This window comes from Epinephelus moara, chromosome 19, assembly GCF_006386435.1.
Source record: "Epinephelus moara isolate mb chromosome 19, YSFRI_EMoa_1.0, whole genome shotgun sequence".
Classification (NCBI taxonomy): domain Eukaryota; kingdom Metazoa; phylum Chordata; class Actinopteri; order Perciformes; family Serranidae; genus Epinephelus; species Epinephelus moara.
Window position 1 is genome coordinate 19728131 of NC_065524.1, and position 24912 is coordinate 19753042.

At 42.0% G+C, this 24912-nt stretch overlaps 1 protein-coding gene across 7 annotated transcripts in view; it reads right to left on the reverse strand.

Annotated features, from left to right (window-relative positions):
• The window catches only part of LOC126407126 (vinculin-like), a 34274-nt gene extending 12638 nt beyond the window's left edge, over window positions 1-21636 (reverse strand). For 2 of the 7 annotated variants that reach the window (XM_050071812.1, XM_050071807.1), the window contains exons 1-13: window positions 21229-21636; window positions 13022-13092; window positions 11754-11904; window positions 10982-11090; window positions 9080-9202; window positions 6351-6511; window positions 3405-3495; window positions 3167-3314; window positions 2910-3063; window positions 2454-2629; window positions 2275-2373; window positions 630-820; window positions 179-208 (exon numbers count right to left, since the gene is read on the reverse strand). In XM_050071812.1, the coding sequence (XP_049927769.1) occupies window positions 179-208; window positions 630-820; window positions 2275-2373; window positions 2454-2629; window positions 2910-3063; window positions 3167-3314; window positions 3405-3495; window positions 6351-6511; window positions 9080-9202; window positions 10982-11090; window positions 11754-11904; window positions 13022-13092; window positions 21229-21396 (1672 nt within the window). In that variant the 5' untranslated portion in view covers window positions 21397-21636. The remainder of the gene's footprint in view (window positions 1-178; window positions 209-629; window positions 821-2274; window positions 2374-2453; window positions 2630-2909; window positions 3064-3166; window positions 3315-3404; window positions 3496-6350; window positions 6512-9079; window positions 9203-10981; window positions 11091-11753; window positions 11905-13021; window positions 13093-21228) is intronic. The other 5 variants (XM_050071813.1, XM_050071811.1, XM_050071808.1 and 2 more) reach the window with 4 other exon arrangements.
• Window positions 21637-24912: the final 3276 nt, after the last annotated feature.

Here is a 24912-nt window from a genome sequence, read left to right on the forward strand (position 1 = left end):
GTAACATAGTCTAATAATAACTAGGAATGCCCAGGCTGAGAAATGACTACCTTTTCTTGTGAATTAGAGAAATAGTTTGTGTATATGTTGACCTCATAAGGTTTCTAGGAAGTCACTATGTGATTAATATCATAGTGTTTGGTTATATCCTCTATGACAGCGTATCGTGGGCAGGTACCTGTGTTCCACTGCAGTATCTCACACTCTGCTCCCATAGGGAAGCATGGGAGGAAATAGGAAACAATCAAAAGACAAAACAGGGATACAGCAACGGGCATCAAACAAAGCATTAAAACAATACAGTGCTTCCTAAATGACTAAGTAAGTGAAGTTAGTCATTCAGTGAGTCACTGTGGGCATTTAAGGAAATGGCATCAGTCACCAGCACAGTCATATCTGTACCACATTCAAAAACGTTCAAAATGACACACTTCACATCCTCCGCTTGGACCACAAACACCTCACATCTTCCAAAACTGCTAATCACAAAGAGTCGTAGGTGCTGCCTTAACAATTTTCATACACCCTCCATCCTCCATGCAGGCTGACAAAAGACATGTAAGGTCAGAGTGTTTATTTCTGAACTGCTACATCATCCCTCCCTCAAGCCGTCATCCAACCCCGCTCACCTACTCCTCTGTCGTCCACCCCCGGGTTGTTCACCCAGCGGAGGGCCTGCTCCATCTTGCCCTCCAAGGTGACGGCAGGTTTGGCCGGTCTCATGTTGGCCACAGCCCGGTTTGTTTTGGACTGCAGGGTCAGCAGCGCCGCCCCAATCTGCTTTGCCAATGCGCGGGCCTCTGGGCTGTCACCTTTACCCCTGAGACAAAGTCAGATAGAGACATGATTTGAGGGGGAAACAAAAAGGTGTGATGTAGTGTTGAAATTCTCCGTTACATGCCACCCAATGTCTCACCATATCCCCGTTAGACACCACCTTAAAGGGAAATACTGTCAAAGGCTGATGCCACTTTTTCATCTGTTTTGTCAACATTAGTTTTTGTCTTGTGTCGCCAAAAATGAAGATAAAATGTTTTCATTACTGCTTCGTACTGAGAGCATATGTGTTTCCACAGACACAAAAGCTCAACTTCTGATCCAGGACAATTACTCTTATAGAACAGTTAAAAAAAATTATCATGAGTTTCATTCATCCAGAAGAATGAAATATTACGTCTAAAGCTGTACAGACTGTACCTATTTTTAATTTATTTATTTTCTACATTTTTTTAAACTTTTTTTTTAAGTTTCTATTGAGGTTTTCTAAGAAAGCTTTGAATATTACAAATTTTATGATGTCCTCGACCTAAAAAAAACCCATCCCCAAACAATATCCTCAATAGGAATAAAGACATTAATGGATAAATGAGTTAGTCTTTATTAAATCAATTTTCTTTGATGAATAAATGCAATTTATGGTGCTGTTAAACTGCTGTCCAGTGAAAATGTTGTTTTTGAAAGGCCAAAATGCCAACAAATATTGAAGCAGAACATTTCATTACATAAAAACAAGTTGTAAATTTTGGAAATAATCACATCTTTCATTTTTCAAAGATTAGATTTTTGGACTTCACTTTGGACTTTGCTCGAGAGTTATTGTGGATCACACGAATCAGAGACAATCAGGCACCGCTGTAATCTAATTTCTACAAATGGTATAAAGAGACATGCCAAAACCCTTTTTTTTTTTAAAATGGCAGCACAACATTCAAATGTTGATTTAAAATTCCAGTGTCTAAATGATGAATGATGCTGCAAAGCTTCAAACTGTTTCTGTGTGTAGTATTTCTTTGAGGCTGTGTGTCAGTCCTTATAAAACCACACAGTGTTTACCAATGAAAACAGCCAATTATTATTCCTAGACATGAAAATGTACGATGATGCCTAAAATCTTCCTGTGTATGAGCGCAGTCACATTTTTCTCCTTTAAAAGTTCAGCTCCACAGTTTTTATGTTAATACCAGCCGGGCCGTTTGACTCACTTTGTCATATCTCTGGTTTCCTTTTATGGTCAACACGTGCAGTGGAAGTGGAGTAGAGAAAATATATTCTCAATGGTGACTCATCTTGCTATGATTCACTGCACCACAGCACCATTCAGTAAATGAACTGTTTCTTACCCAACAAACTGGCCGTCTACAATTCATTAATGAAAGTCAGCGGCATGATCCTTATATTGAGCTGTATTTCCCTTTAAGGTTGACTCAAATCATTACTGACCCTCCACATAAATACCATAGCCCCATCTGTCCCCCACTAGATTCAAAGAGAAACCTTATTGTAGGACTGATCCCCAGGGTTGACAGGCAACAACATATTTTCCAGGTGGGTAAAATATGCCACCTACTGATGGCATGAGGTTGCAGTTTGAGCCTAGAAGAAGAGGGTCTAAGAATTACATGAAGTCACAAAACATCATTAGGCCTGCATGTGTCAGAGGAAGAAAAGCGTACTGTTTGCGTAGCTCCACGAGTCTGGCAGTGAGGCCTGCGATCTCACTGATGGAGCGCAGGATGTCGTCCCTCTCTTTGGGGTCTTCACATAGATCGGCGATGCGTTTGGCCTCTGCTAGTAGCGCTCTGATGTTCTCCTCCCCCTCAGGACCACCGTTAGGATCGGCCAGCCAGGCCTAAAAAAATGCACATACATGGCTTTTGTTCTCATCTGATGAACTAAACAACATAGATCTGTATCTTCAATGATGGGAAAAAGTCACTAAACACTGCGAATTCTAAATATTCAGCTGTTGCTCTTACTCACATTGCCTTATAACTTAAATCATTCACTAAAAATTACAAGCAAATAGAGGAAAAGAGACAGAAATAGTCTGAATCTAATACAGAGAGGAGGTATCATTCACTGGGGAGAGGGTTAACATGGATTACAGTCTTTTTCTTGTTTTATCTGACCTGCGCAGCATCCAGCCTCCTGGCAATGGCCTGCTTGGCATTGATTAGAGCCTCCAGTCTGCGGGCAGCACCGTCCACTTTGCCAAATAACAAGTCTAAGCCCTGTGAGCACTGGCCTGCACGCTGCACACACCCTGGGGTCGGGCCCTGGCCTCTGCCATTAAAGAAAAACACACACTTGATGTCAACATACTTCACATGAACACGGCTGAGTAAAGAAAACAGTTTACTCACATTCTCTCTTACAAACACACTACCTGGCTCGTAGATCTGCAATCTGGTCGGTCATTTGTCCCAGAGCCTTGGCGGTTGCCAGTATATCTTTCCTCTCCTTCCCAGCACACAGCTCTCCCACCTTACCGGCTTCATCCAGTATCACACGCAGGGCGACCTCACCGGGGTCTCCTGGGGATGACGACACCACACCTCAGGGTCACATTGTGAGATAACCTCTAAATTGAGTGTTTTAGCAGAAAGCATTAAAAATGCCCTTACCTGGTTGTCCATGAGGGTCTTTGAGCCAGCTTTTAGCTTGTGCCATCTTTGACTCAATCAAAGCCAGACATCTCTTCAAAGCCTCCATGTCCTGAAGGAAAGAGGAAACAAGGCATTGTGTATAGCTCTATCAAAACTGCAGTGGGTATTAAATAACCAGTGCTTTACATAATGATGTACTGTAAATAAAGAGTTATAGTGATGACTTTAGTAGTTTTTATTCAACAATAATGTGCTAAAATGGCCTCTATTTAAACTCTATAATGGGTTGCAAGTTTGTGAGCCCACATTAAACAGACAGTTCACCCCCAAATAAAAAATACAGATCTTTCCTCTCACCTTTCATTCTATTTATCAACCTAGACTGTTTTGGTGTGAGCTGCTGATTGTTGGAGTTATCAGCTGTAAAGATGTCTACTAGATGGCACTCCACTTGTGGTGCTCAAAGCGCCAAAAATTCATTTGAAAAACCCAACAGCAATGTCTCTTTCCAGGAATCATGACCCAGTTAGTCAAAATAATCCACAAACCTTGTTGTGAGCAGTTTCATGTGGGAACTATTTTCTCTCTACTGAACTACACCTGCCAACTACATTACCACAAGAAGGAAGTGTGCATCTACTCATGGACGAGAGGCTCGTGCTCATGACAGCACAAGGTGTTAACATTAATGGCATCCTCCTAAGCTAAACTGTGATGTTAAGTTGCTCAGTGGTGCTAGGTGAGCTAGCAGAAGATGCATGCTTCCTTCTTTGCGGTGATACGATTGGCAGGAGGTGAAGGGAAAATTTGTTTTTCATTTTAGGGTGAACTGTCCTTTTAAAGGAAGAGGATGGTGTCATTTTATGTTTTTCTTCCTGTCAACAAAGCCACTAGAAAAACTAAAACCAACTACGTGTTAGTCTGTCTCTTTCAAACTCCCCTAGCCTGCCTGCGCCACTCGACCCAAAACCCATTCATTCCTACCGAAGATGTAAAATGGGCCACAAACACACACTTAAAAAAAACTAAAACAGATGGGCACTGTAATTTTTATCAATCACAATTTAAAAAATGAATAAATAGTGCTTTCATTGGGGACTACTTTCAGTTATGGATTAATCAAGTGAAAACTGGTAGAAAAGATTTCCACAAACTGCACAAATGTAAGTGCACAGAATTCTTCTCCACCAGCTTGAACTCATTGATGTTTCCAGCACCTTGCTAAGACTAAGCTGGGTGGAGCGATGGTCGTCCTGTATTAGTAGCGGATTAAAACACATGTGCGGTGTCAGTCAGTATTTACAGTAGCAGAGTGTGTTTATAGGATTGATTTAACATAAATTACCGCGCTGGTATTCAGCTGCCGTGTTTATACTTTATCAGACTTTGGCTACACAAGTAATACTTGTTAGTATAGGAACATTTCACTGCTGGTTTTGATCTTGTTGTGCACTTTGTTGACAATAAGAGAAATACAGCATGTAACCAACGTTTTTCCTTTAAAGTAAATGATCCAAGAAATGTGCAATTATTTATTATTTACAAAAATTTAGCTGCATACTTAGTTAGATAGTTAGTCATTAATACACGGCTACTGGGTGAAAGGCGTTGCAGCCAAATGTTATCTACTTTATTGTGAGCTCAATCTGGCAACCAAAAAGTTACATTTATTTATATTCTTAATCTGTAAGCATGAATAAATTATTTATTTACCATAATTAAAGTCATACATAACAACACAAGTCTTTATGGTTGTATTGTAAAGTGAAATCTATGTATTCAGAAATTCTGTACGGGCCAACTAATTAACTTATATATTATTAAAAGTAATATTAAAATGACTTATTTAAGGGGGGATCACCATCTCTCTTTTTAAAATGTCACAAGCTCTTTTATTGCTTCATAACAGGTGGAGGAAAAAAAAGGCCTTTTTCCAGCTCAGAGAAGAATGAACCACTTAAGTGGAAGCGTTCAATACAGTCCATCTATTATGGATGTGTCTGGACACCAACCAGCTTATTTCTATAATTCATGACCTGAGTGGAGGACAGTCATCGTGTGCCAGCGGTTCCCCCACACACTGACAGTAAGTGCTTATCACAGCTCATACACAAGAGTATGCGGTATGTCCACAGCAAACACACACACACACACACACACAAAAACACAAACAGACAGATCATTGTCTGAGGTAGCTGTGTGCCGAGAAACATGCAGGGTTACAGGTTAGACTAGTGAAACAGATCTTTGCCAGTTAATGATCTTGTGGCACAACTGATGTGCCCAAAAAACATTGACAAGAGAGTATATCCTGCCCTAAGACAGCACCTTATTGTGCTACTTACAGCTCTATCAATCAGGAAACATCAGCAGCACGAGAAGTAAAAACAGTGACTGAACATGAGTTGAATATATTTAGCGTTTAACTGTCATCTGTTTCAAGCCATTTGACTCAAATGGACATCTACAGACAAACAGATGCACGTTTAACAATGTAGATCACGTCAGGTTACAGTCGGTGGACTAAAACACATGACACACTTACTGTTAAATACCAGCATGACAGATATGTAAGCATGAGGACATATTTCCTGCACTCTCTCACAAACACACTTGCATGCTGGAAACTGCAGAGGGGGAGAGAAACAGGCTTACCTTCTACAGGGAGGAAAAGAATGGAGGAGGAAGGTAAAGAAAGAAAAGAAAAAGAAAAACCAGGAGTTATACTACCGAGCAAAAGAAAAAGTGGAGACAGAAAGTAAAGAGTGAATTTTTTTTTGTTGAGAGATGCTCTCTGCAGCAGGGTGGGGAAGTGTGTGGCTATGTGTGTGCAAACAGGCACTCCAAAGCAAAAGTGATCATCTGATTTAGGTACGTGGGGATTTTTTAAGTTGTTTTTTTGGGGGGGGGGTTAAGGTAAAAAATGAAGAAAATCAGGGGTCAAATGTGCAGCACAGGTCATACCTTATTGGCCCAGGCGTCTTCATCCCACGTGGTGAGCTGTAAGACTCTTATGATCTCGTTGATTTCAGCGCTCATCTTTTCAAAGGTAAACCGTCTGTTCCTCTCTGCCTCCTCAAGGCCGGCACCTCGACTGCTCTTGGTTGCCACAAAAATCTTTATAGCTGAGGACAGAAACATGAGTAGTTATGATTACAGACATACAGGAGCATATATCCATCACAAATGAGGCAACTATTTATTTAAAAAAAAACAACTAATAGTAGTGTAGTACAAAAAATTGCTATAGCAAAACCCCAAAAGAGAGTTTTCACCAGAAATGTCTAAATAACTGACAAACAGAAACTATGATCAGAGTAATGTGAAACTTGCTATAATCACTTAAAGGGGACCCATCACACTAATTTTCAGGCTCATACTTGTATTTTAGGCTTCTACTAAAACACGTTTACACATTTTAATGATCAAAAAACACTCTCACTCTCACTTTCTCACACTGTCTGTGCTGAAACACCTGTGTTCATCCTCTGTCTGATACACTTCATTTTAGCACCTGTCTTGTTAAGCCTCCCTCCCAAAAAAAGCCCAGTCTGCTCTGATTGGTCAGCATTTGTGAGTCCTCCGCATCTGAGTGTCTCCATACCCTCAATTCAGCCGAAAAATGACTGTAACAGAGTATGGCGGCACTTTATACCGTAAAAAAAAATCACCAAGAAATGCTTATAAACCAAAATCTTATGACACAAAATTGTGGAGAAATTAACAACATCGAGAACCAAGATGACATATTTCCTGATGTTAGCATTTAGTTGCATGTAACAGTTGTTGTATGTAGTAGTATCTATTGTAAACACCTGCAGTAGCATGCCTGGAGCAGATGGCTCTAAAAAGAAATCTGTCACCAGCTGATGTCAGCTCTCAAAAGTAAAAAACAAATCATTGGAAACAGAGTATTTAGAGCGGTCTGAGGCTTAAGATTTAAACAAACAGTACGAAGTAACATTATCATTCATTTGACGTCTTGTTTCTGGCCACTTTACAAATGCAATTTTAATATTCACTCTCTTTTTAACTCTGTTTTTGGTCTCCACCATCTCCTGAGGGAACTACCTATGTCTTTTGCTGCTAGATGCTTATGCATTATGTTCACCATTTAGTCACTAACTTGGGATGTCTTAATATTAGGTACCATTGATTCGTACTGTGCCCAAGTACAATCCCTCCCCCATCTCCTGCTGCTCACCTTTCACATCAGTAATGTTGTCCCGTACCCAAGTGCATACATCATCTGTAAGATATTTGTTGATGTTGTCCCTACAGTGTGGCAAAGAGCAGCAATCACAAGATCTCCCGACCTTCACACTACGCCTGCTATGGTTTATATTTTGGACACAATGTCAAAAACCAACAACAGCCCCCCAATTTAAAGCTGTATATTTGTCTTTTTAGGACAACCGGCTTATATGAAGACAATAAATAACATACAATAACATATACAGATACATAGTCTATGCACATCAGGTGATTAGTAACTTTAACCGTAAAATAAGAAACAAAAGTATATCAGTGTGTGACTCTCCATAATAACATAACTATATACTCCATCAGGATAATGGAATTCCTGTGTCCCTAATGTGAAAGCCTCCTGTCCACCAAAGCATTTTTTTATAGCTAAAAATGCCAGGCGCTCCTCAGGAAATACCCAGCTGGGAGCCAGTGAGAGCGCTTTGGAGGTGCGGCATTTTTTCAGCTGAGATGGTTGCGTCTGGTTGCTATGATATGGAATATCCGCAGAAGTAAACATGTCGGCACAAAGTAGAATACCGGCTCTGGATGAGGGGAAAGCTGAAGCATGCAGGGAGAGAGGACAGACCACTAGTCTGTTTGGGCTCATGAGAGGAAACAAAATATATATGCAGCATATTAACAGATTTCTTCTCCATTGTTGTCGTTCAGCATTTGTACATTTAAGATGTGACGGTTTGTCTCTCTCCCACTGTGACTGAGCGACCGCAGTGACCATGACGAGCGCAGTGTACACCCAATCGGCAGCGTTCAGGGCAGAATTTAGGCTCAGCATTTGTAGCATGGCGTAAATACGTAGTGCTCCCATTGCAAATCATTGCAAAAATGTCCTGTCACCCTTTGGTGGACATGGCGCCTTAGTCTATATGGTGCTGCATGAAGCGCACAGTGGGTTTGTCAGAGCTTTTTTAAAAATGACGCTGATAAGGGCAATGAAAGTGAATCAGAACAGTACGGTTGTGGGCCACAAAACCAAAACGATAAGCTGAAAGATGCTAAAACGCTCCACAGAGCTGAGGAGTCAGAGGATAATGATCTGAGAGTTCATCACCACCACTGACGTCTTTCACAAGTACAACCCGTTTTTAATTTGAAAATATTGATTAATGCAACTTTAATTTGTAAAGTAGCTCGATATCTTGTCAGATCAAACTTTGTGTCCAAACTTCTTTGACATTACAGCCACACTGAATGTGTGTGTTTGACTGTGCAGCTGTAACAGTGTTTCTCTTCTTTGCTGGTGCAGTGTATGAGAGATGCCAGCAGAGCAGCTAGTGGGCGAATTGTGCGTAGTCAGTCTGACATCCCCAGCAACTAATGACTGTAATTATCAGCGTTGCTATAACAACTGTTGGATGCTCAGTGACCTGTGCTGTCATTTGCACACACACAGACACACACAGACACACACAGTCCCACATACACACCTGATATAAGAACAGGCAGCAGCTCTTTGATAGTGTTCATGGAGTTTATTAGCATCTGTCTGTGTTCTTGGTGCGTCAGCTCCTGCTGCCTCTCCTCAATCATCTTTGACATTTTGGTCATCCCTGGAAGAAACATGGGGAAGTTAGAGGTTACCAAAACCAACCAGCAGGTAGAGTGCAGCAAATGTTTGTGACTTTGGGTTTGTTAGCATTAGCATCACAGTTTAACTACGCTCGAACAATCAGAAGCCGAGGGCATCCTCCGGCGTATTCACCAACTGAGTAGCTCCGACACATCCAAACAAATCATCACTACACGAACGACTGATCTCGCACAATGACAGCATCAGTCAAGTGTGAGAAAACCTTGGCATCAGATTTCCTCCGGCTCATTATGCCACAGTGCTCTGACAACAAGACTGACCTTTTACCTCTGATGATAAATAGCCTGTTTATGGTCCTGCTCTCCTGCCTGATCCTCAATCACAGCATCTTAGTGTCAGAGGAGCAGTCAGGAGTTCATTTAGGTTTTCATCATGACAGATGGACCTTTAACGAACAGAAGAGTCTAAAACAAAAGGTTAATTGCACTGTTTGAAAATGTCTTAGTAGCGGCCCTTGTAAAACACTTCCACAGGTGTCAAACAGTGTCATGCACATGTGATGAGACAACTTATTACAGACACAGTTTACTAGACGTGTAAGAATTTTGAAGTGAAAATAGACACATCTTTTTGCTTTAACTTAACATTATGAAATAAATACTGATTACACAATGTAATGGTTATAGTATGACACCATCTGCATTTAGATTAGTTCACTATAAGCCTCGCTTTCACTGTGTAATCCTGTCTGGCAATGGGTCCGATCTCCTGGGAAAACTTGAAGACTTGATATATAGCACTAAGTGAGTACGTCAACTATTGCGCAATCCAAAACTGGAAGAGGATAGTGTTTTTGTTTTCCCCGGCAGCTATGCGTAGCTATCCCCAGTTACCAGCAAGTATAAATGTAAGTTCTTTGCAGTTATTATCCCCGGCCGTGGAAAAGGAGAGTGGAACGACCAAATTAACTGTGGAAACTCTACCCAGCAAAAATAAAAGAGCCCTGTTGTTAGGCTCTGGGGAAAACTGCCAATAAGGTTGCCTTTGTGACAGTGGCGCCACCACTTATACAACTTATACATAATATTTATAATGTATAATATTTATATATACAATATTTCTATGTATATATAATGCACAATAATACCAGGGGAAGGGAGTGGGGTTGTTAAAAATTGTCTGTTTCCACTTTAATAAAGATTCAGTTGCTCATAGGTGCATTGTATCATGTATTCTGAGGCCATTCATTGTGCACTTGGATTGTTAGCAGTGAAAACATACACATTTTCTGAGATACTTCATATGAAGGCTGAAAAAATTCTCATGATTTGATCCCTTGTAACAAGGAATGCGCACGATTAGTCGTCTAAACGATTAAACGGCGGCTGCTGCTGCTAGTGGTGCTAGCCACACACTTCCCAAATTGACATTGTTCACCTGGAGATGCTGTGACCCCGCCCGGTCTGAGAAGATAATGCAGCTCATCACGACAATGACTTCACAAGATATGCTTCCACTTAACTGTGTTGAAGGTAAAGGCTTCAGGAAGTTAATGGAATATGTTGAGCCTGAATACACTGTGCTATTAACTATTAAATAAAGGCATAAATGCCAAGGAATAATCTTTAAATATTCTTTTTTAACGTACAATGTATATTTTCAAATGCATTTTGGATGGGGGTTCTTCGAATGTGTGTTTCTCAGATTTAGTCGCGTGAAACTTCACCCCTAAAGTGACATTTTAAGAACTTGAGAGCAGCTTTAAAGTTTTAATTTTAAAAAGAAATCTCCTGCTGACCTGGTCCCAGGTTCTTGGTGTAAGTGATGAGGTCCTCCATGGTCTCCACCACCTCAGCCACTGTCAGATACTCTAGGATACCTTTGCACACACGAATTATCTTACGCACCTAAGACACAACACAAACATAGTCACAAAAAGATATTCAGACGTAAAACAACAGCTGATAATAATGATGAGAGACAAACTTCTTTATAGTGAGAACAAAATTCAATGTGTGCCTGAGCTTTTTTTAGATGGCGTTGAAGATACCCTGTTCTTTGTGGTGTGTGTGTGTGTGTGTGTGTGTGTGTGGGAGTGTTTGTTTGTGTTGGTGTGTGCACGGTCTTGTGATGTGCGTCTTGTGACTGTGAGAAGCTGCTCTTTCAAAAATGAGGCTAGTGATGAGACACGGTGAGCATTATCACGTGCCCAATGAGATTCCACTTATGGAGCTGCCATCAGACACACACACACACACACACACACACACACATACACATCATGCACGCTGCTACATACCATATCCTCACACACATATACACTGTGCCAACCACACACACACAAACACACACCCTGAGTTATGACAGAGGGAAGTCATTTGATCTCGGTGATTAGATCTGGCTGCATTCGAGACTCCATTACAGACTTGCTCTAAGCTGAGTTCCTCCTTCCTCTGTGCAGCTATATAAAGCTTTATTTCCCTGAAAGATACCACACCTCTGAAGTAAGAGTGTTTCTCAGGTCATGAATATAAGGAGCCAAACACACACACACACATACACGCACACACCTCTGCCTCATCAAAAGTAAGGAGCAGGTCGGACGTTCCAGACAGTATCCCTCTGGATCCATCGATCAGGTAGTCTCGTGCAGGAACAGAGTATGGATCTGCCTTTAGCATCTGAGACGCCTGGACGAGCTTGGAGCTCGAGTTCTCCACCCTGAAAATACACGAGCACGGCTTGAGATGAGCAGCACAGTTACCAATCACAGGAATTTATCGCCTTGTAAATCAAATAGATCAGATCTCATGTCTAGAAAAGAAAACCATCTGCCACTCGCTTAAAAGAGCTGCTCTCCTGGTAACAAGAGACGGTCATAACGTGCACACATGGGGAAGTGTGCCACATTTGAAGACATTTTTCTGTTCTGAAAGTCCGTCTCATCCATATAAAGAGCAATGACACAGCTCTGAATGCCCTGTAGTTAAATCTGAGTTTGTTGTGTTGGAGATAAGGTTACCTTTAATACTTTAAAATTCACCAAGAATGGTAAAAGTTTGGGGCTTTCCCTTTTCAGCTTGCCCATTTTGAAGAGATCAATGATCAGCTTAACCTGAAGATGGATTTTAAGAGCACTTGAATAAAGCCCTCCTCTCTCTGACCCCATTGGTCAGGGTATCGATGGCTGCTGGTTCATCTATATTTAGGCTGGTTCACATTCCCACACGCCCCTTTCTAAGCCCTGTGAGTGAGATTTATGGTGTAGTCCCCCGTGCGTGTGTGCCAGTGGGCCTGAGAGAGAGCAGTGTGTGGATCTGCTGGAACTTTTCCTTTGAACTGAAAAATTAATTGGACACTGAAAACACCAGAGATAGGAAATCAGGGCGAGAACAAACTGGAAACTGATGATATCTAACACACAGTAAAAGCATAAAATGCAACACATTCAAGCGTGCAAACACCGCCAGATGTCCAAGTCCCAGGATTGCTGAGTAGCAGCTCTCAGCCGGCACCCAGAGTTCATGTCAGCTCTTTGGATGCAAGCTGGAAAACAACAAACAGCCTCTCAGCGGTCTGGATGCAGGGAGCCGGACAGCCGCCCGGGCTCGTCCTCAGAAGTGGCTCTTTGTTGCAGCTGGGAACGCAGCCATGTTTCCTGACATTAAATCGTCTGGAATCCTCTTTTTAACAAGTTCTCTGTCTACTGAGATAAAAATGGATCATTTCCATAATTTTGTCACTGGGTATTTCTGTGGGTGCGAGACGAACAGAAGGAGCTAAACAAAGAAACAAGAGCAGTGCTTTTTCTTACATGGTGCTCCAGAAACAGACTTACTTAATGAACGCAGGAGGCATGTCTCTCTTCATCACCTGGTCCTCAGTGGTTTGAACAGTCTCCTTCCCCACCTGCAACACACACACACAGGTGGACCATTTATTTTATTATCATTAGCTGCAGCAGGACAGGAAATACTATTCAAGTAAGAGAGCACTATTAATAGTCTGAAGGGTGAACAGGTGTGCATCAATTCACACCCATTTCAACAGTGCGTGCATGTCATATCTTTCAAGCTTCGAGGGGAGGTAGCTCGAGCTCTGGTCACCTCGGACGTGTGTTATTCTACATGAGGGCAGATCGGGGGAGAGACATTTGTGCTGCTCTGCTGTGGGTCTATAGAGTCATCAGTGCAACATCAGCGATGCGGAAAATGTTGGATAGCGTTTCCACATTAAATCAGACACTAATGATATTCAGGGCCCTGGGAAATGTAAAAGTATATACTTTATTTTCACTGAGCAAATCGAACTCGACAGTCGCAACTATGAGTATTGATTTTTCTATTAGAGTTGCTTGATTTTTTCCTCCGCCTGTGCCCCACAGTGTTTTCTTTCCAAACGTGGTTTAAACTAAAAAATGTTTTCATGCCCTCAAATATATTGCAGCACATTAGGGTCCTTAATGAATTCTTCTGTAGATTCGGTTGCACACGATTCATATTCTCACTCCACAAATACGTAAACTATGTAATGAATATTAATATTTTGCAGTCACACATTTCAATGTCACTGACAAAAGAGCTGCAAAAATTAATCGATTGCCAGCAACTTATTTGATAATTGAGTAATAACCTTTTTTAATAAAAGGTCAAAATTCTCTGATTTCATCTCCTAAAATGTGAATGTCTGAATATTTTCTTGTTTCTTTACCCCTCCATGAAAATAAAGTGATAATCTCTGGGTTGTGGACAAGACAAGACATTTAAGGACATAATCTTGTGCATTTTTCACCATTTTCTGACATTTTATAGACCAAATTACATGTCAATTGATCAAGAAAACAATCAGATTAATCAACAATGAAAATAATCGTTGCTGTGCAAGATATGGTATCAAAACATTTCCCCTTCCTATTCTGTCTATTGCAAAGAAACAGTATCACTTCCACACTTGGGTGATTCCAATATGAATTACAAATTTTGTCACAGAAATTACATAACTCACTCGAATACAGACAGAGAGTTACAGTGGGGAACACATCCGTGCACACCCACACACACACTTAAACACACACCTTAACACACAGATACACAGTGGGATGACATTGCTCTCTTCTTCCGCAGATGTTGGTGATGCAGCTGGCTGAATGACTCTGAAACACTGGCTCTCACACACAAAACACATCCTACAACACAAGCATGCACCCACACACATACACTTGAGATGCAATTACAGCGAGATGATGACATCAGTCTCTTGCTGCTGCGTCGATGAAAGTCCGTTAATAGACTTTCTGGCTCCAGAGACTCAGGAGGCGGCCATCACGCACCGCCTTCAAACAGCACTGATTCACCTACACAATGCTGAACCTCTTTGCAATTATAGACATTCATGCTGCTGCTTCCTAAGACATAGCAGGGAAATCGATTTCAGTCAGTATCATGGTTCTTTATTTTGTGCTGGTAATGTGTCAATAATTACTGTCTCATCAGTGTTTTTATCTTCGTGTAACTAAAATGCGCAATAAAAAGTAACTCTTACTTTGAAAGGACCAGTCAAGATCACAGTCAAGGCACAAACTTGATCTAAACACCAGCAAACCTTATATCTGTAATTCTTTAGGTACAACAAAGACCCTGACAGCAAGCAATCAGAGTACTGAGAGAATGAACTTTCACACATAAATAAGATGCATGATCATTCTACCCTCATCAAAGTATACTTTGCATCCTACTATAGTCGCCTTCCCCATTTTTCAATTCACTTAGAGCTAATTTGTATGATGTCTGATTGATCACCAACTGCAAAAATACATTTAAAGGCTTTAAAGTATCTCAGTAAATTTCCTTGTTTCAAAATGCAGGGAGATTCCCAACTCTAAACTGTGAGGAATGCAGCTCTACAAGTAGAGTGCACACTGATGAAACCCTCCGGACCAACTCAGCGAGTCACATCAGGTGACTGATCAAAGAGCTGCGTGAGCACCAGAGTTTCCTGTAAGCAGCAGAGCTTGGCATCGACTGCATCAATACATAATTAATGAGAAGTTAAGTGGTTTCCTGGACACACGCTGACAGTGTGATGTGTGTGTACAGCGTGAAAGGTGTGACTGCTTCAGCGCGAAACAGACAGCTGCCAATCAAAGCTGACACAAAACAATTAGTGTTATCTCAGACCCACAGGCATCAGCGCTGATATGGGTCCAGCTCTCATACTCTGTCTTTATCAGCTCATTGTATGGATTTCACATAACAGTCCAGTCCATGATGATGATTTATAGCGTTTGTGACAAATATCTTAAGTCTCAAAATTGCTTCTGCCAGCAGCCAAAAAAGTCAAGGATACAGAATTCATGCTGTTGAAGCTGGAGTACGGGACTTTTACATATAAATGAACATCTGTTACAGTCAAGCTCTTGCCAAACAAGTTTGCACATTGTTGATGAAGCCTACAGCTGCCAGGGAAAGCTCTCTGTATTTCTAGGTACACCAGGCTTTTGTGTCAGGTGCCTGTGGTGACTTTCCTGCACAGGTTAGCCAGAAGTTATGTGTTTTACGTCAACAAGTCAAAGCTAAAGGGAGGAGAGACTAATTTATTGTCTTTTTCTGATTGGCAATGCTTTTTTGTTTTGTTTTCTCAATGATTCATCTATTTGTGCGTGATTCTAAATTATATACCTCTGATACTGTGTGTGCTAACAGTTTGAAATTTAGATGAAAAACCAAAAAAAGGAAGCTGGGAGAGATGGAGTAGATGCTCCAGATAAAAAGGGAACTTGGCGATCAGAGAAAGTATTCAAGTCAAAAAAAGACTTGAAAAGAGCGCTCTCGGGGGTGGTGGAGAAGTGGTTCTAAGCATGCGTCAATGGTGTTTATGGTTTTACTCTCACTGCCAGAGAAGGGAGACACAAGTTCACAGTTTTAAGAAATTGAGAAAAGCTATGCTTTGCGCATATGAGAAACTACACTCAAAGTTAATGTTTGGTTTCTTAAAGCTGCAAAATGTTTTTATTTGGCCACTTCTGACAGAATTGTCAACTCCTTGTGTCTTCAGTCAGACATTGCATCCACTCCAACTAATTTCCGTGGGGGAGGGGGATTTGATTTTCCCTGACCAATCACTGGCGTCCAACATATCTGCTTGAATCTAATGTTTAAGTTTTGCAGAGGTTTTAGATTAAAGTAAAAAAAAAAAACACTAGGATGTTTGGCAATACTAAGAAGACACTTCGATTTATAGCAGCCTCAATAGCAGCGTCTATTTGATCTATATTAGACACCAATCTTGTTATTGCTCCTCATTGTTTCGGCGCACTGCTTGACAACAGCTTGATAATGGTGTAAGTCCCGCCCACTGGCACTTATTGGCTAATTGTTAGTCCCTGTGCAGCACTCATGGGATTGTTTTTTGTTTTAACCAAGAAACCAGCTGTCACAATGCCAGACAAATCAGTCACCTCGATGAAGAGGGCAGAATCCAAGGTCTGGATGCAGGCATTAACAAAACAAAAATCACACACCTTCGACATATCATGGCCTTGTAAAGTTATTAAAGCTAACGTGTTGGCAAACAGTTGCCATTTAACACATCCAGAAGACATGAAGCAACTTTATTATTCATTTGGAGTCATGGTTGTGCCCATCTGATGAATGTTACTCCCATAGTCACTCTCTTTTTTAGCTTTGTTTTGGTCTCCACCCACTCCCAAGGGAAATATATGGTTCCTTAGCTGCTTAATGCTCCAGTATGTATGACCAGTTAGTTGCTGCTTTGTCTTTCTGCTGTTTGGTGCTGAGCAGGTACTCAGTATGTCTAAAAACAGCTGCCTGCTACTGCTGAAAACAAAGCTGACAAGCGCTGTGAGAGTGAACAAAAACATAAAAAATGAGACTCAAGGTCGTAAAACCAACACAAAGAATTGAAAGATGCTCAAATAATTGACAATGGTTAGTGCAGCTTTAAAGACAAAGTTATTTATTTGATTGAAAATCACATGAAGATGGAATTAATCGACATTCTGTCAATTGAAAGCAAATTGTGTCACTAACCATTTTAGCTCTTGATAAAACAATAAAAACTGATATAATTCTGTCATACAATACAAGCCAGGAGTAGATTTAAGGCAGACTGAGACACAGCCGGAAACTAAGACTCACCCTGGGCCTGCCAATGAACAAGAAGAGATGGCTCATATTTACATGATAGAGCAGGCTGAGGACAGTTGGTGTGTGTGTGTGTGTGTGTGTGTGTGTGTGTGTGTGTGTGTGTGTACAGTATAGGGGTTTGGAGGTGGGAGGGTGGACTACGAAGCTTGGCAGAGTCTGGTCTGAAGACGCCAGAGACACTTTCCCTCCCTCACATGGTGCCAGCGTCTGACTGAAAGTGGCTATTTCTCCTCCTCTCTCCATCCCTCCTCTTCTTCCCTCATTCTGCATCACACTGTTTGACGACAGTTTCAGTCGATAGTCTCCCACCCCGCATCCCTCCTCTCCCTCTCTATCTCTCTCCAGTGTGTGGTTACTTCACTCAACAGTAAATCTATTTATTCCTTCCTCCCCCTCCCCCAGACATACTCAGGATCTCTGTTGACTCCTTCAGGAGCAGATACTTCACAAACACCACTGAGGCAGCTCCCCGTCATCAGCACAACTTCAGCAAGCTCACACTTTCAACCAAACACACCAACAGCATCCTTCAGATCTTTAGTCGAATCAGTGTCAGCCCACGCACAACCTCTGACAGATTGAGACTGACACCATCTTATGTGTGTGTCTAAGTGTCTCAGTGACCTAGATTTTAAGTACCCCCCACAGCCAGCCCACCCTGGACGGGGTTAACAGTGTAATTGTATCAGTGTGCAGTGGGACTCTTGTGGCGATGGAAGCATGTATAGTGTGTTATATCTTAGCTCGAACTGCGCAAGTGTAGCAATGAATCAGCTTTCTAAAATAAAGCATATGTGCTCAGAAGTGTGTGTGTTTGAGCTTTAGGTGTCTTTTACATCCAATTAAGTTTATCTGCCCAGCAACCAGCCAACGCTGACTTTACAAGCTCTGTTGTCAAGCACCCTTTGTGCTCTCTCTCAACACCTTCTTGTCTGCCACTTCTTAGCTCTCACCCCTCCATCAGTGAGGCACACAGCTACTCATCATTTCTTCTTCAACTGCACATGCAGGCATTTAGCTGTGTTGCTATCCAGAGTGTCTGAGAGTACAGAATACAACAGCAACAGCATTGTACATTTATGCAAACTCAGAACACGTAACGTTTGTAGGCTTTTAACTGTATGTTATGACAGTGCTGTAGTTAATGTGTGGTTAGATTTAGGCACAAAAAAACTCTTGGTTTGGGTTCGAAAAACATTATGCTTGGCTATACCTGGATTTGTCACCACGAACATCAGATATGTTACCCAGTGTGACTCTGGATATGTTGCAAACACTTGCTGGATATGTTTCAAATTGCCATTAAAAAACACACGCTCTCTTCGCTACAAACACAGCTGAACACGTCCTGAATTCCTGTTGAAAGATACAAGCTTTTGCTGCCACAAACACAGCTGAACATGTCCCAAACTGTTGTTAAAAAACACCTGCCTCTGCTGGTCTGGACAGTGGTCTGCTGGTCAGCATCTGTCTCACCTAGGTGTCAAACCATCTACCACCCCCTCCTCCTCCTGATGAGAAACTCAGCTCATATGCAATCTGAACTACGTCATGTGTATGAAATGTACAAATGTAACATATCTGTGGATTGCAGAAACATACAATGCCAACATTTTAATCTGGTGACTGGGCTGTCTGAGAAGAGGTAAGGGCTTTTTTTTTACTTTTTACTGGATACAACTTTTCCTCTATTGGGTTAACACTTTTACTCCTCCATTCTAACAGCACTCCCCCTGTCTGACACCTTCCAGTGTCACTGTGTCCTCCGCCCTTATCTCTCCCTGTAGCCTCGCATCTCCATCATCTGAGACCCAGCGACATGCCTGAGGCTGTTATTAGCCTCCTTCTGCTCAATGTCCAGACGGATCAACTGAAAGGATCAACAAGGACGAGCGGAGAAAGTGAGAGAGATGGAGCCCGGTAGCAATGGGATATCAAGGACTCGGTGCAGCTGGATGGTATCGAATAAAAGGGGGACTTTTCATTAAGACCGGCCGCTGTGTCTGAGTTCACACTCAATAGTCCTTTTCATTATCAGTTAATGAGATATTTATCTAAATGATCTTGTGCGTCCTTGCGCAGGGAAGCAACCTAATGTGTGAACTATCCAATACACTGACATCGGTGAGAACAATAAAAGCCTTTTTCACTGTAAATTATTACAAAGGAACAACTGACAAAACAAACATCATAAAACTATTTTTCATAGACTATTCAATCACATAGTTTACTTGTGTTGCCTCCAAACCTGTGCAGATCATGAAGCGGATAGACTATACTCTGAGTAAGAGAAAAACTAAGTTTGTCCGCAGTTTGTACTCAAAGATTTTGCAAGGTGGCTTTTTATATCATAACATGTCATAAATTGAAGTTACATGGCTTGATGTAATCTTTTTTTCAGCCTTAGAATGACACACCAATAGAAAACAATGTAATATAGTCCAGTCATGCATTAAAGTGAAGGTGGAGCATGCAAATTATTAATGAGTTTCCTATTATGTATTTGCATAATCCAGATCTTACTTTAAAATCCTTTTGGACTATTCTCACACATGCTGAGTAATATCACAAAATGCATTTAGCCAACACATATTTTTGTATTTAGTCAGCAGTTTAGTATATAGAGGAGGAATCATGGCCCCTGCATTCTGGTATCATTTTAAATTAACAGTTTCCAACTGTATGTCAAAAAGCCAGTCTGGAAGACAAGCACAGAGGAGCCAAGGTCAGAGGAGCAGCACTAAGGTGATGTTGTCAGCAAAAGCCTCAAAATACTATAAAAACTTAGATAAAGTTGAGAGCAAAATACAACTGCCAAGGTGCCCAACAAAGACGGAGACAAAGCCTGCTTAAATCTTGACCAAGAGTTGCCACAATAACCTGCATCAAAGGTTTGTGCGGCACCCCACACTGTGTGATACAAATTCTTGTCATACGAAATAATAAAAGTGTAAACAAGGGAATGTTTCCTCCTGTCTGCTGCTGATTTCTCCTGAGAGAGTGAAGCCCGGTCACCCCTGCATCAATAACAGCGACCCTGGATCAACATTAATAGTGTGGCCCGTATTGATTTTTCCACTCAGTGCATACAGAGGGCACATCATCATCTGACTGGAGCTTGCCTTTTCCTGTGCAAAATGAGCATTTGGGTAAAACAGAGTGGAGTCAGATGAGTTCTAGAAAGAGAGATAAGGGAGGAAAGTGTTGGAGTAATGAAGGGAGGAGGTGGGAGTCTAATAAATGACCACTGGGTGTATATATTCTCCATGGAGGTTATTACTATGACTGGGCTTGAATTCATTGTTCTATAAACTGCAAATGCTGCAACTGAGTTTAATGAAGCCTCTGGCTCAAGTGACATTTCCTTCTTTACTGATCACACACTGTGTGTTTGTGTGCGTGTGTGCGTGTGAGGGAAACAGCATCCTGTTAATTCAATCAGCACTCGTTTCTTCCGCCCCACAAACTTCATTGAGCTCAGCGGCCATCTGATTACCCACCGGGGCAAAGTTTGACATGTTGTGTTGCTGTGCACAGACGCGCACAGGAAGAAAAAAACTACTGCAGGAGCTCGTGAAACACGCATGAGCGTCAGCTGGGTGTGTGGCAGTTTTTATATCATTTTAATGGCGAGCAAAGATCAAGATGGGATTGCAATAAATCTATTAGGAAGCCATATAGAAGAAGAAATGACTGCTCCATGTGCAGAGCTGGACAGTTTGATGACCTACTATTGTAATCATTTATGACTGATTAAATAAAAGCTGACCAGTCACTGCACCAGTCTGACTCCAAAAAAATGTCGATGTGAAACTTTGGATGCTAAATGCCACTGGATGCACACACTGAATTGACGCCCTGGTTCAAACTCAGGACTCACCCGCACAAGGTTGCTGACTGCCGCCTGCACCGCGGCCACCGGTACCGTCAGATCTGGGATGGCTTTCCCGTCCACCTCCCCCTCCTCGTGCATGATGACCAGGTGGGAGATCTGCTGGGCCACCGGCTCCAGGATACTCTCGATGGTCTTGGTGTGAAACACCGGCATCGTGAACGACTTTTACCGCAGCCCCGACAGAAGAAAAGGCAGCTGGTCGCTCCAGCACTGAAGATCCCCCCTCTGTCTCCTCTCCTCTCCTTCCCTCTCCTCTCCTCTCCTCACCGACACCGACAGGAGGACAAACCCCGAGTTGTTAGTCCAGCTCCTGAGACGAAACCCTCATGCGTCTCCCCTCCCGGTGTGCACCTTCTCCTCTGGTGTGCACCTCGGTGAAGGCTGAGCTCAGACGGTCGGTGTCCTCCGGTGGGAGCGACCCAAATCGTGACAGAAGGAATCACCGCCCTCCGCCCAATCACAGCCAAGGAATACAGCTGCCAAGCGGGTTGGTGTTGGTGCGCACTGACGCTTTCCCTGCATGCACACGCACGCATAAACACACACACACACATTTCAAGTGAAAGCGCTTCCCAAATTACGTCATGCATGCCAGTGGCCCCAAAAAGGAAAGTGTTGGGGTAACTTAATGGGACTGTGATTCCAAGATATGCCATGCGAGGTGTGTGCAGATGAGAGGGCGAACATCTACAACAGGGGGAGGTTGTAAACATAAATAAATGAGCTGCTGTGTGCAGCCTGGTAAAGGTCAGCTCCACATCCATGAGGACACTGAAGATGAGACCAGGAGCTGCACCACAGTGATGAATACACTGCTGCTGTGTTTATATGAAGCAAGTTCAAACCTTCATCTGACATCTGATCTATGTTCATTAAAAGGTGGGTCAGGAGTTCATGTCTCAGGGCCTAAATGTCCAGGTCTAAATAAAGACAGGATTCAACTTGCTCCCGGCTGCAGCTGAGAGAAGGAGTCTGTCCAGCAGAAGGAGGCTCACAGATCCTGCACCGTGACACCCACACAACTTCTTGACACAGAGGATCCTGAATGAGCAGCTGCCCCACTGGTTTAACACCCACCTGACAGTTGCACTTGAAATTTTGTTTGCATTAACGTGGAAAAATCTGATTTAACTGTAACTTATGGGTGTGTGATTGCCGGTAGGGTTGTTCATATTTCTCAGATCTGAATCTGAGTTGGGGAAACTGGAGACCCCAGCAGCAAGAACAGTGGTATTTATACCCCTGAGACCCGGTGTCGACCAAGAGAGCCAAGTGTGTGTGTGTGTGTATGTGTGTGTGTTTGAAGACAAGCGGCTGCTATCCCAACCAGGGAGACTGGACACTCTGGTCCATCTGGTTAGAACAGACCCTGTTACTCCTCTCCTCTCCACTCCACTCCTCTCCTCTCCTCTCCTCTCCTCTCCTCTCCTCGTCCTTAGGAATTGTCCTTAAAGAGGTGTAAGCTTCGTACTCGCTGCATCTCAAACCCATATATGGATGGAGGCAGAGTAGAGGAGCAGTAAAGTAAACTGCTCTGTGTGAGTAATCGAGCGGGAATAGGATGAACTGTGATTGGCTCCAGTAGCACTGCTGCGAACTATCTGTGTATGTGGACTTGTCCAAACAGACTTTGATAGAAAGCATTGCCGCAGGTTGCTTGGAGAGGTTTTGAAGTATGCTTTCAATAATGACGCGATGACCTGCTAGACTGTGGTTGTTCAGTGCAACAAAATGCTCTTAAATGATTACACCACTTTTTTTTATTTCTTTCATCTCTGTGTTGCTGTTTTATCTGTGTTTGCATTGATTGATTGTTTGTAATGATTGGAGCAGTGGTGCTCAGCATTCCTGTGACATGTTTCTTTTTCTTTTGGGAGTGGGGTGTGGGCGTTGGAGGTATGGGGTACTAGACTGAGAGGTGTGAGTCAGCGGACGACTGGAGATGTAAACACTCGCTGCTCCACATTGAGATTTTCCTGGGAATCATAAGATGTCTGACAAGAGGTGACGCTCGTTCTTCTCCACAGAACCATGTTTAGTAGAACCACTTTGATTTGCACCATGCTGCATATGGATATAAACAATAGTTTCTTAATGAGTCCATGAAGACGAAAAGTGTAGAATGGGGCTTTGCCTTTATTAGAGCTGATTCTGGATAGAAACTATGTGCAGCCAGTGTTTGTACACCAAAAGTCAGTGTTTGATAGGTTTTGGTAATTGATTATATTCTGACAATACAGTAAAACAGCAATGATTCTGTGTCCTGATAGCTCGCTGGGAAGTGTGTGTGCCATTGGGGTTGTGTCCTTATCACAGTGGCCTGGATCTGAGTCTGGCTCAGGGCCCTTTGCTTCAGGTCTCTCCACTTTCATATCTAGCACAATATCACAATAAAGCATTAATAAACAGCAATGATTGTGACAATAAGAACTGCTCTTTGGATTTTTAGTGTCGCTAGCAGCGTGGCACTAGGGAAAGCAATGTAAGGTCAGTCCATCTCTTTGGTCCAAATATTATAACTACTAAGGATTACCATGAAGTTTTGCACAGACAGTCATGGTCCCCAGAGGATGAAACCTATGACCTAAGTGATCGCCTGACTTTTCTCCTCTTGCCACCATGAGGTTGACGTTTGTGGTTTTGAGAGAAACATTTCAACATCTGTTAGATTGATTGCCATAAAGTTGGGTACAGTTACTTTTAGTAATTTTTTGTTTGGAATTCATTTTTAATTTCTCTTTTTGGGATAGTAGGACCTGATAAGTAGGCCTATACAAAACTAAGCATTGTCTTTGAACAGGAAGTAGTTTGGGGAAAAAAAAAGATGTCCTCATATGGGGACAATGGGTTTATTTTTAACAGTAACAAGTGTGTAATAAATTATAACCGTTCATTCAACGCCTGGACATTGATGCGCAAAAACAAAATCACAAATTGTTTAATGTGTTATAACTTTTATGGGTTAGAGGTCACTGTTCAAGTCTAAAACTGTTCAAAACTGTTCATTTCAATGCCTGAACATGACTGTGCAAAACAAAATTGTAAATAATGCAACATATTTAAAAGAACTGTTCGTTTTGTAACTCTGTATCTAAGTTTCCCTACTCTGTACTCCATGAAATGCTGGATAATACAATAATAAAGTCCTAGTGTCCTCAAACAAGTACTTCCTAATTCACAGCATTTAAGCTTGACACTCTTGCCGAAATTGGCCAACTTTGTATGCCATATGAAACTACAGTTATTATTTAGCACAGATAATCAAGTTTCAACCACAGAATTTGATCAGGTTTTGTACTTTGTCCACTTTTGTGTCGAGATCAGCTGCAGACTGAACATAAAGTGTCCATAAATGAGGACAGCAGGTCTAAGTTAAGCAGAATGAAGGTGCAGGAAACCCAAAAAGTGAGGTCCTCATATGGCCTCAGTGCCCTCAGCTGTAGGCCCACTTTTTACCTTGTGCTAACTAGCAAAATATGGTGAACACAGTAAACCTCATACCTGCTAAACATCAGCATGTTTCTGATCATTCACCACGTTAAACTTTATTTTCTATTCATCTCTCTTCTTTTGTCTTTTTTTCCTGTTCTTGACCCAATCATCTGCTTTATTTTTATCGTTTGCTGAAGGTTTTTATGTTGAAATACTTTTTTGTTAAAACCACACTGA